The following is a 12645-nucleotide window of genomic DNA, read 5'->3' as shown; positions in this document are numbered from 1 at the left end:
AAATCATTCAGTGTTTCATAGCAAAGGTATGACCTTAATTGGGTCATAAAGGAAGGGAAACATTTTACCATGTGGAGATGAAGTGAGACCACTCAAGGAATGAGGATGGCATGAGGAAAAGCAAAGAGAAAGGAGAGGGAAAGAGAAAAATAGGTGAAGGAGGGTAGTACAGCTGTGAAATAAGTCTAGAAAGAAAGCTTGCACTTATATAATGTTTTATGGATTACAAAGTGCATTTCTCACAATCTCTGGAGCCAGAATGTGAAGGTCTTTTGAAGTTAGACTAAGGAATTTGTACTTTACCTAGTTGACAATGGTAGATCACTAAAAGTTTTTAGGCTGGGGAATAAGATGATCACAATGGTGAAGTAGGGGGAAAAACCATACAGGCAGTTGTATGAAGAATTAACAGGAAACAGGATTGAAAAAAAGCTGGATGTTTGTTACAATGGTTAAGGAAAGAGGTGATGAAGTGCTAGATATCAGAGGCTATAATGGAATTAGAATGGAAGAAAAAGATAGGAGAGATATTTGTAGGGCTGGTCTCAATAAGTGACTTTAAAGGTAATCATGAGAGAGGTGTTGACCAGAAAAGACAGTGGATTTCTCTTGTATCAAGAATGAAGGGTGGACAGCTCTCATGCTCTATAAATGCCCACATAAAAGCAAGGAAAAGATCTGAGAACTACCCCTCAGAGACCTATAGATTGAAACTGTGATCCACAGAAATTGAGTTACTTGTCTTAAATTAGAGAGACAGAAAGTAGCAAAGTGAGAATCTGCACGTAGGACTTCTGATTCCATATCCAACATTCTTTCTACTGTATCGTGATGTCTCCTAGCCCAATAGCTTACTAGGCAGACCTTTGTGGATGATTTGAGGGAATGGAATGGATAAGAGTCACACATGATCAGGAGGGTTTGGACAGTTTATGATCTGTCCCATTTTTGGGAAGTGCTAATATCAAAAGGATATCAGAAAATCAACAAGATTTGGGATTTACTAAATTTGGGGAATGAAGGACAAGGTAAAAAGGGAGGACTGGGACTTCAAGTTTAGGTAACTTGATGATTTCTGGTGCTATAAACAAAAGTCAGGAAAAGCAGATTTGGGGGGGAAGGATGTTAAGTTAATTTTTTTCAGGATTGTACAGTGGAAAGAGCCATCACTGTGGAGTTGGAGGACCTGAGTTCCAATCCTTCCTTTGGTTTTTACTGCCTGCTTAACTTTGGGCAAGTCATGTAATGTCCCCAGTCATAGTTTCCTCACCTGCAAATTGGAGAGGATTAGACTAGATGGCTTCCTCTGGAGTCCCTTCCAGCCCTTGGTCTATGTTCCTCTAATTCTATGCCATTAGCTTGTCCGGATGAATAACAATAGTGGTAACAGCAGCTCAGAGAGTGGGGCGGCATGTAGGGTGGATAGACTGCTCATCTTAAGAGTCAGAAGGACCTGGGTTCAGATCCTGTCTCTGACCATCACTAGCTGAGGAAGCTGGACTAGATGGTCTCGAAGTACCCTTCCCTTTTTAATCTGTGAGTCTATGAATTTTCATTTGCATATCACATTAAGGTTTATAGGGCACTTCCCCTATAACAACTATATGAAATAGGCAAACATACAGCAAGTGCTGGACATACAGAACTGGGGAGAGATGACTGCTCTTGTTTGGGAGTCATCCATCTACACAGAAGTGATTGTTACAAGTCAGGGAGTAGACGAGGCAGTCAAAGGAGGTAGCATAAAGAGAGAAGAGAAGATTCCCACCAGGAAAAGGAAAGAGGGACCGGTGAAGAAGACAAGAAGTAGTTTAAGGAATAGGAGGAGCGCATCAAGAGTACAGATCCTGGAAGCTCATCAAGAAGGGGAGGGTCAAGAGTGTTGAATGCTATCTTGATTAACGTGTTGTCTCCAGAATAAGGGGACAGCTTGCTATTCTCTGCTCTGGTCAGGTCGCATCAGGAATATTTTAGGAAATGTGGATAACTCAACTACACTCTGGCTATGATACAGGCCAGTTTTGGCCTGATCCTTTTTGGTTCCAGGCCTCTATCTCACTTCCAGGACATCTCCAGTCATGCAACTTCACATGTATCCCTTCCTTTTCCAGCTCCACTTTATATATTTTCTTTCTCCGACAGAATATATATTCCTTGAGGGTAGGGACTGTTTTGCTTGCTTTTATGAGTATCCCCAGTGTTTAGCATTATGCCTGATACATAGCAAGTACTTATTAAATGCTCTATCTATATGTCCATCCGTCTAAATGCAGAGTAGTAAGGGAAGATGAAGACTGAAAAAAAAGCCCAGTGGATTGGTTGGAGTTTATTGATGATATTAGGGCAATTTTGGTGGGGAAAGAAATCAGACTGCAAAAAATGAATAAGTAGAAGGCAGTAGAAGCATAGAGTGTAGACTCCTTTTTATTTACTTTTTAAACAGTTTTTTTTATAGTAGACTCCTTTTTAGAAGTCTGACAGTGAAGGAGGGGAGGAAAGAGATAAGATGATAGCTTGAGAACTGAGAACTGAAATCATACCTTTGTAAGATCAAATGATGTGAAGTTCAGTTGAAAACTCAGTGTGCCTCCCTCCCCCCACATTAGGATGTACTCAACAGGGACAAGAAAAATTGTCAAATTTCTCAATATTTGTCCCTTCCAGTTTTAAAATGTAATAAGCCTATGACTCCTACATTTGATTTGTCCTGTTTCACAATGAAGGTTAATTCTAAATATTGCATAACACTGTTTTTGGTGTGTTTTCTTCAAAGAAATGTTAAAAGATTTAGGATGCATTCAAATGGTTGGGTTGTCAGTATCTGATGAAATCTCCATATTTTGGCCATCTTAATGATCAAACAATCATTCATGTATGATTTCTATTTATCTACCAATTTGCTGCTGTACCTTGAGAAAAGAATTATAGTTAATTGGTGCTTGATATATAATGATAGCTGGTATTTATAGCATACTTTAAGGTTTGTAAAGTATATTATATATAGGCTATATTATTGGATCCTTACAATAACCCAGTGACCTAGGTGCTGTAATTACTTCCATTTTACAGATGGGGAATCTGAGTCTGATAGAGGTTAAGTGGCTGAGCCAGAGGCACATGGCTAGCAAGTGCCTAAGGTAGGACTTGAACCCAGGTTTTACTGACTCCAAATTCAACACTTCTTCTACTGTGCCACTTAGCTTTGCTTATAAACTTATAAAATACCTTTATCTATGACCTTAATACAAAAAGGATCTAGTTCCCCTTTCTTATCTTTCAATGATTTCCAATACCTAAAAGAGGGCCTCATACCTAGTGGATAATTAATATTTGTTAAACTGAATTGCAAAACTGAGTGACAATAACTAGGACACACCTAGTCCTGATATGCATGATGCACAGTTACTCTCTATTGCCAGTAGATGGCAATACTGCACTGATCAGGCAAATACTTGCTCAGTGTTTTTCTAACTTGTGGGAACTGAGGAACCAATAAAATTGAAGAACTGACAAATGGAGGGATTAAGGGGACAGAACTGTGAAATATAGGTGCTCTTGTGATACAGGAGTATAGATGGATGGGAGAAATCTGAGGGAGCAAAAACAGAAATGCCTCTACTGGGAACTAAACTGCCATTATGCATTGTATTTTATTGGCTGAGTTCTGGTTCCATAACATTTAGCATTTTAGAATCTGGATGTTCTCATACAAAATTTAAAAACATTACATTCAAAACACTCAAATCCTTGTTTGCTGGTTCATTTATTGTTTTCAGTCTTTAATTTAATTTTGTAAGCCCTTGCATCTGTAGAGAACTTTAGAGTTTATACAGTGATTCAAGGGCAAATGTTGTTACCTTCATTTTAGAGATGAATGGAGTGGCAAGGGAAGTTAAGTCACTCATCCAAGGTCAACCAGTTACTTAGTGGTAAAGGCAGACGTAGAACCTTGTTCTTGTGCCATCTATCTATCTATCTATCTATCTATCTATCTATCTATCTATCTATCTATCCATCCATCCATCCATCCATCCATCCATCTATCTATCTATCTATCTGTCTGTCTGTCTGTCTGTCTGTCTTGTGACTTTTAATCCACAGTGGTAGTAGCTTAAGCTCATGTCAAAGCTTGAGGAAAGATAATTATGAGATTCAGTTCCCTTTGCCAATGTAGCATAGGATAAGGAAAAGTGGCAGTAATTCCTACTGGTGCACTTTCTCCAAGTCCTGCACTGACATGGCTGTCTATCTGGGGGCAATGAGGCATTTTTCCAGTGACCTGTTGGGTGATCTGCATATTGGGCACTTTACTATGACAGAAAGGAACTAGAAATGGCTTTCTATTCCTGGAAACTCTGCTTTGTAGCTTGTATCACATAAATGCCTTTGGCAGGATCAAAAAGTATGATAAAAGCTCGGGCACCCCAACAAATTTTGGGATATTCTAATATTATTTTGGCAGATATTTTACATGCATAGTATTCTCTAGGAAGTTATCTTATCGCATAACAATTGAAACAATTGGTTAACTGCTGTAGTCAGCAATTATATTTTTTTTTCTTGAGATAGATGACCTTTTACTTCTAGATACATTATTTTCAAAAGAGTACTTATTCAGGAACAAGCATAAATTAGTTTAATGGACTAATAATTACCCCTTATCCCCCATTTTCCATAAGCACTTAATAAATAATTTTTGCTAATTACTTATCCACATGATAAAATCACCGCAATCTCTCATCAACTACACAATGGAGGCAAGTCAGAACAATCTACTGAAAATGAAGACTGCATTTTTAGAGCCTTTTACTTACACAAAAGCAAGCCTCTAGTTTCAATTAAGACTCAAATAAAACTCCTGGATTATGTTTAACTCAATAGGAAACAACATATTATAAACCAACAGGAAATGTGCATTTATGGAAAGTAACTAAAGCAAAGATGTTGGTTTGTATCTTTCCAATGAAGCACTGATCTCACACTAAACATAACTGCTTCATTTCAAAAGGCTGAATAAAACACTTTCTAAAAAAAGATTCTAGTTGGTTAATGTGGAGGCACTGAAGAACAATGAATGCAGGAATATACTTTGAAATGGGAACATGACTATGAATTAGATGTTTTTATTCATATTAAATACTTCTGTATTTTGTAAGAGTTGCACAATTACAGATAAATTATTCAATTTCTTTTGCTTATTATTATTATTATTATTAGTTAGAGATGGCCTTGTTCTTGCTAAACCATTTGTAGGATTTGATGGTGTAAGAAATAGGGACATTTTCTTATACTTAAAAAAAATCTTTTCACATATCATCCTGGTTTGTTTTTTCTCTCTCTCTTGTAACTTCAATTTTACTGTCTCAAAGTCACCGTCTACTCAGACAACTAATCCACGGAACTCCCTCACACTTTCCACTATGGCTATTCATCCACTTGGGACCACGTTCTGCTCTGTCTGTGCCAAGGGGGATCTCTACCTTCCATCTCAGGGTCTGGGCACTGGCTGCTGTCCATGCCCACAATGCTCTCCCTCCTCACCTCTGTCCCTAAATCCTCAGTTCCAGATCTGTGTTCTGTGGGAGGCCTTTCCTATCCAGACTAAATGTTTGTGGCTTCTCTCCCAGCTCTGCCTAACATTATAGACTTTGCAGTTCATAATATACATAGCTGTATATGTGTGTTTTGACTCCAACATTAACATGTAAGTACCCAAAGGTAGGGACTGCCTCACATCTGTCTTTATATCCCCCACAACAAGCACTATGCCCGCCACAGAGTAGGGCTTAATTCATGCTTGTAGCTGACTGCTATTTCTTGTTCCAGGGCTGAGGCTCAGCAAAATGTCGCCTGACTGTTTTCACTGTAGCACCATTACTGGTGTTCCATAAAAGGGTGACAAGGAGCAGGGTTACCACAGACATTATTAACATTCCCCAAGTGGGCAACTAAATGACAGTAATGTCAGATCCTTTGGGATCACAGTACTTCTTCCTAATGCTTGGTGGGGGCAATTCAACCCTTCAAGTGAACCAAATTCATAGTGGAAAAACTCATTAATTTTTATTTTATTTTTGCTACCAGCTAGTAGGCAGTAAGTGAATTCTGTTATATTGGAAGCTTATTATCTAGCAGCAGGGACATAAAATGAATCATGAAAATTAGGCTATCTCATTTTCAACCAACAGGCAGAGGTTTACAGAAAAATGCCATGTTCTAAACAAAAGTTAAAATTTAAAATTCAGTAGTGGTTCATGTAATAGTAATTAAGGTGGGACTTTTTGCTGTTGACCTTTAATGATTCTGGCCTTTGTTTGAATGGGGCAGATAAAGTGGGATGTTTCTGTATTTCTCAGCACTGAGACAACTGGGAGCCATTGATGTGTATCTGATGTGATATTGGGGGTGGAGAACTTCTCCATGCCCAGCCTGGGTGAGGTCAGGGCCCTAGGAGCCCTGGACAGGATATATAAGCTCAGAGGTTAGTGTTCTCGCTCAGAGCTCTGAGCCACAGCAGGAGTGGCGTGTGACTCTGGGCCAGCTGTTCTAATGAGCTCCCCGGCTGTACACCCAGATGTTTATAACTACAAATTGTATTTGGTCTGTAATTCGGGCTGCTAGCTTTTTCTCCTGAACTAGGTGGATGTTATTTGTATGCTGGATTGAAGTAAGATTGTTAACCCCTTAACATTGCTTTCCTTAAGTAAAGCAGATCAAAAGGACCTGTGTTGGCAGCTTTCTGGGTGCTGGTTGTTGGTGGATCTTACACCCCTACAGAAGCTGCTAGCTGGATCGTTGATACACTTCATAATAGTTTAATGGAACTTACTAGCATAATTACATTCAGTTAGAGAATACATCATCAAAAAATGTTAATGTCATGGTTCTGGCTATATGCATCCAAACAAAGAGAAGGTAGATTGTTAAAGATCCAGAAAGACCTTCCAGAGTTTGGTCTCAGACTATAAAATTAAAATAGCTTTAAGGTTTGCAGAATGTTTTACAAATTTTATCATATTTTCTTTGCAACAACCCTGGGAATCAGGTACTATCATATTTATAAAATAGAATATCATGTTATATGGAAGCAGTGGCTCAAACAAGAGAAAGTATTATGAAAGCGATTTGCAAATTATAAAGCATTATACATTTTATATTTTACTGGACCCACAATTTGATTAGAGTAGAGAACTTCTAGGCAAACACTCCCTCTACCAATGCAAATTGGCACATGCCCTGACATTTATGGTCTTGAAAGTTGCCTGGGACACTGAGGGGTTAAATGATTTTCCCCAAGTCACACATCCAGTACGTGTCAGAAGCAGGACTTAAACCCAGGTCCTTACCCTGAAGCCAGATCTGGAGCTACCCAAGCCACAGCTCAATGTTTTTATTAGTTGGATGTCTTTGTATCTTTATAGCTGAGCCAGACCTCTTCCACTAATGCCAAAGGACATAACTATGTAGTATGTATGTATGTATGTATGTATGTATGTATGTATGACTATATGCCCATGTAGGTAATACATACTATATGTGTATATACATAGATGTGCATGTATATGCATATTATTGTGTGTATATATGTATATTGCCATCCTTTTGAAAAGTACAAATACACATATATGTGTGTGTATATATATACGTATATATGCCTACATGCACACGCACACACACACACACGCACACAAACACACACACACACACACACACACACACACACCCCCTTTCCAAAAACATGACAATAGAGGGGGTGGAATAACTTCTAAGAAACTACAAAGATGTGTGGCAGAGGCAACAAAGAAACAAAAGGTTATATGGAAGAGATGTAGGCATTAATGGAGGATATGAATTCTCATTCTCATCTGAGTTTTTTTTTTCTTTAGCTTCTTCAGAGTGTGTCTACACAGAGACATGTAGAGAAGTTCTCTGGATCTCTGCAAGAGGAGTCTTTGGACAAGCAAATGTTATACTGGAATGAGAAGAGGGAGGAAATAATGAAGAACAAGATGGAAATACCACTTGATTTAGAGTCAGAAAACCCAGTTCAAATCCTTGTTGTATCACCTGATAGCTTTGGGAAGTTGCTTTATGTATCTAGTTGTACTTCCTTGTCTTTAAAATGAAAGAATTGGGCTAGAAGATATTTGTGGTCCCTTCTGTTTCTGAATCTTATCAAGAGATGGACTTAAAGAGAAGTAGGGGTGTGTGTTTGTGGTGGGAAGAATATATACTGTATTTGTGGGGACAGGAAGATATATAGTACTGCTTATTCTTGGATATAGGGGCACAATGTCATAGGAGAAAAAAATTATTGGAATCAGGAGGTCTCAGATTGAGGTACAGTTTTATTAGCTAGGTAGCCCCAGGTTGGAATCACTTAAGTTCTCTGAATCTGATTCCTCATTCGTGAAAGGGGGGTGAAAATATCTGCCCTACTATCCATTCCCTTCACCTCTGTGTAATTGTTACAATGGATATATTTTGTAAATCTATTAATATATCAATGATAGTGATGTCAATGATGATGATGATGACAAAGACAAGGAAAATATCAGTACACATATATCAGCACAGAGGGTATCCTCAGAAAAAGAATAAAGTTCAGAAAAAGCAAGTTGTTTCCAGATTGCTTGTGACCACTCAGATTTAAGGTTCCAAAATTTGATTTTTAATCTCCGCTACACACTGTCCTTTAACTCAGAAGAAGGAGCTCTAACCTAAAAAACCTCAGGAGACTTGGGTTCTTATCCCAGTTCTTCTACTAAATAATCCATGATATTGGATGTTTCAAAACTCTTAGACTGTTTCCTTATTTTAAAAAATGAAGAGAGCATAGACAAATTGATTGACAAAGATCCCTCTGTCTCAAAAAATTCTACAACTATCATGGTGGTTATTCTTTTGACTTTTCTAAAAGCATACTTATTAGTAATACTACATGTGCCATATTCTAAAAATATAGTATAAAAATATAACAAAGATGTAAAATATAGTCTATTTTAAAAGGTACATATATCACCTAGATGTTAATATATACATATTTGTGAAACAAACAAAAAAGAAACCCAATTCAACATACATTTAGTGTTTACTGTTTGCAAGGCTATGCTAGGTGGTGAGAATATGAGGATAAAAACAAATGGACTTTGGATATGCATACAATACATATATGTATATATCCATATGCTTATATATAATTACATATTCATATATAATTAGGGCTAGATAAAATTACAGAAAACGAACCTACACTAAAGTAACATTCTGATGTTATACTATACCTTGAAGACTACCTTCCTAAAGTATATGTCAGTGGAGACAAGTTCTAGAGAGTCCTATAAAAAGTCAGAAAAGCTTCCTTCATAAACCTGCTCAAGACCAACAAAGGCAAGTATGGAGAGACATAATCATTACCAGAAAGATGGCCACTGGGCAATGAATATTATTGTCCACAGCAGCACATGGTAATTAGTAACACAATAATAGTTAAGAGATTATTGTTTTAATAGCTCATACAATTTTAAGTAAATATTTGCTTTAAAATTATTATTGTTGATTTTATAGCTTTATGAGCTAAATTTTTAAAAAATGCTATCACATATACTAAGATTGTAATTCTTATACAAAGTCCCACCTTTTAACTAAACAACGGTGACTGAAAATATGTTCAATTTTGATACACAGTGTGAATTCAGATTCACTAGGTAAGCAGAAGACATAATAATTTAAAAAATAAAATTTATCTTCAAGTTTTGAACATACATGCTAACTTTACTAACAATTTAGGAAATTTAAGTTTGTCTATACTGGTTAGAAAGTCTTTTCTATCGACATTCTTAATAAATGAATTGTGTAGATTAAAAAAAAAACCTTATCAACAGTTTGCATAGCTTTTCTTTTATCCAAAAAGAATTGTTGTTATTTTCAGATCTTAAACTACTTCAGAATATTAAAAACACTGAAAAAATGAGATTTCAAATTTATAAAGTAAATAAAAGTAAAGTACTTTAAAGGTGAACAAAACCATTTCCAATTTTATGTTATTATGGAAACTAAGCTTACATAATCTTACCTCTTGTGCTTCATGGGCTATTAACTGATCCATTAACAATTTCCTTCTTCTTTTCTCCCTTTGTTCCCGGGCTAAGGTATCTTCCTCTAGCCGTTTCTGAATTTTTTTCATGTACTCCTCATCTGAATAAGTGCTTAACAAGTCAGCAGTTGTCTGGGCTGCTGTAGGAACTTTTGATACACTAGGGAAAAATTTTACAAAAGAGAGAACATCATAATTTGCATATTTTTACATATGGGGGATGCTATAATAACTTAACAGATGGGCTTTGGGGGGGGTTAATGCTTGATTAATTTTGGAACACAGGCATTCAACCAAATAGCAGAAGCTCAGTGCTGTGAGTAGATGACATCGCTATCTTAATACCTTAGCTCCGACCTTTATTTCTGGACCTCCCTTCTTTTTGACTTTCCCTCTACAACATTGCTACCCTACTACAACCTCCTTCTCTCTTCTCTCATTATTCACTCTCACTGTTTCTGTTCTGTTGCTCTTTGATTTCCCCTACTCTTCCCCTCCTTCCAGGCCTTTGGATCACCCAGCTCCTTGTCCCATCACTGGAGCAGCACTATTCAGCTTATTTACAACTCAGGAGACAGGGACGTACTGTAGCCTCTACAAAAGTAAACCAAGCACATTTTCATGATATCAACTACTAGATGTGGTGTGGGTCTAGAAGGCAGTTAGGTGGTAATAGTGGACTAGAATACTAGAGTTGGAGTCAGGAAGACCTGAGTTCAAATTCTATCTCAGGCACTTACTAGCAGTGTGACCTGGGAGAAGTCATTTAATCTCTGCCAGCCTCAGTTTCCTCACCTGTAAAATGGGGAAAATACTAGCACTTACCTCACAGGTTTATTGTGAGAATCAAATGAAATAATATATGTAAAGGGCTGCGCAAACCTTAAAGTGACACATCAATATTGCCTGTTGGGATTGAGGAGGGAGAGAGTACTGCTATTCCTTCCCCACCTTACGATGTATAACTTAATTTAGTGGCAATTATAGAGACCAGCTTCTGTAATAGTACAATTGTTTCTTGATATCTCAAAGATCTAGACCACAAAATAAGCCTTATTCGGCATGCCACCCACTCCCAGAGTAGGCTCAGTTTAACCTCTTCCCAAGTTCATCTAAAACAAAATGAAGCCTTCTTCTTGTCGGAAGAAGCAGGTATAGGTACAAATACATAACTTATAGTGGGTCATTTAGAGGTTTGGAACAGCTTCTTACTTTAAACAAAAGGGCAAAAATAAATTGGCCACTTGTATAAGAGAAAAGTACAATCTCGATTCTTACAATACCTTCTGAATAACTGAAGGCAACCCAACAAGCATCCATTAAGTAACTGCTATGTGTAAGGCAGGGCAGTTAGGTGGCACTTTGGAGAGAGTGCCTGGCCTGAGGTCAGGAGGACTCATCTTTCCTCCAATTAAAATCTGACCTCAGACACTGACCACCTGTGTGACCCTGGGCAAGCCACAAGAGCAACAAGAGTCCTCATTTGATACCCTTAACAACTTTTAACAGAAAATTGGGGAAAAAAATGCTTTTTGTCGTAGATCCAGAGGTACTTTAAAAAAAGTCAATTTTTTTTCTTCCATGTACCAATGTTTATTGTTACTATATTGACTATGGCTCATGAGCAGTTTTTGACTGATTTGAAAAGTTTACTAAATTTGCCAAACCATACAAAATAGTATGATAGGAAAATACATATTTATTTTGTAAGCAAAGGTTCAAAGCAATCAGGCTGCTTATATTTTTCCAAATGACAGCTGTAAGGCTTTCTAAAAATTTTCAGTGTTATTCTATTTGGTTCAAATCAACAAGCATTTATCAAGTGGCTACTATGTCCGAGGCACTGTGTGAGGTGCTGGGAATTTGATGCTTTAAAAACAAAGACATATAGTCTTAGGACAAAACCTTAAGGAGCATATCCCTTGACTAAATGATTTATTCATCTCTGGCTTGTCCAAAGATATTAGTCATACTAGAGAGAGTTACAGATGGACTCAGGACTCTTCCTCTTCCTCACAGGATGGGTCTCTAGGTCCATTCTGAGAAGTCCCAGTCGGGGACCTTTGGGTAGATGAGGAGTCTCAGATATGTCCTCAGCAAATGTGTACAGAGCTGGGGGGTGGAGGGAATGGGCCTGAGCTTCCACGTGCTGTGGGAGGGAGGAGAAAGAATCCCAACCCACAGCTGGTTCACTAGAACCAAGGAGGAGAGGCAAGGACAGATTTCCCACGCACCCCCTCAGCTCAGGTTCCTGAATGAAGTCATGGGACCTGGCACAGTAAGGGGGTCAACAGTTTGAATTAGTAGGGTGCCCTGGTCCGGTCGTTTCTAACTTTTCCACGCTAACTTTTCCACATACCTGCCAGCAGCTATAGGAGGAGGTAAAACCTATCAACTTTTTATATTAGTTTTTAAGATAAAAATAGGAGTCCGTAAGGCCAGTAAAGGGGAAAGACATCTTCCCTTGAACTACAGCACAGTATCTCCCAATCCCCTAGAAATACATCCTACATTTCCCCTACATCCTACATTTCCACCACCCTAGCCAT

General features: G+C 37.9%; 1 protein-coding gene across 1 annotated transcript in view; it reads right to left on the bottom strand.

Moving 5' to 3' along the window:
* Nucleotides 1-12645, bottom strand: part of SPEF2 (sperm flagellar 2) — a 212752-nt gene that overhangs the window by 135405 nt on the left and 64702 nt on the right. Inside the window, exon 8 of the mRNA XM_036746413.1 lies at nucleotides 10076-10256. Coding sequence (XP_036602308.1) covers nucleotides 10076-10256 — 181 coding nt within the window. The remainder of the gene's footprint in view (nucleotides 1-10075; nucleotides 10257-12645) is intronic.

Source organism: Trichosurus vulpecula, chromosome 1 (genome assembly GCF_011100635.1).
Source record: "Trichosurus vulpecula isolate mTriVul1 chromosome 1, mTriVul1.pri, whole genome shotgun sequence".
In the NCBI taxonomy this organism is placed as follows: Eukaryota; Metazoa; Chordata; class Mammalia; order Diprotodontia; family Phalangeridae; genus Trichosurus; species Trichosurus vulpecula.
Note: the sequence above shows the minus strand (reverse complement) of the source record. Positions and strands in the feature narration are given on the sequence as shown.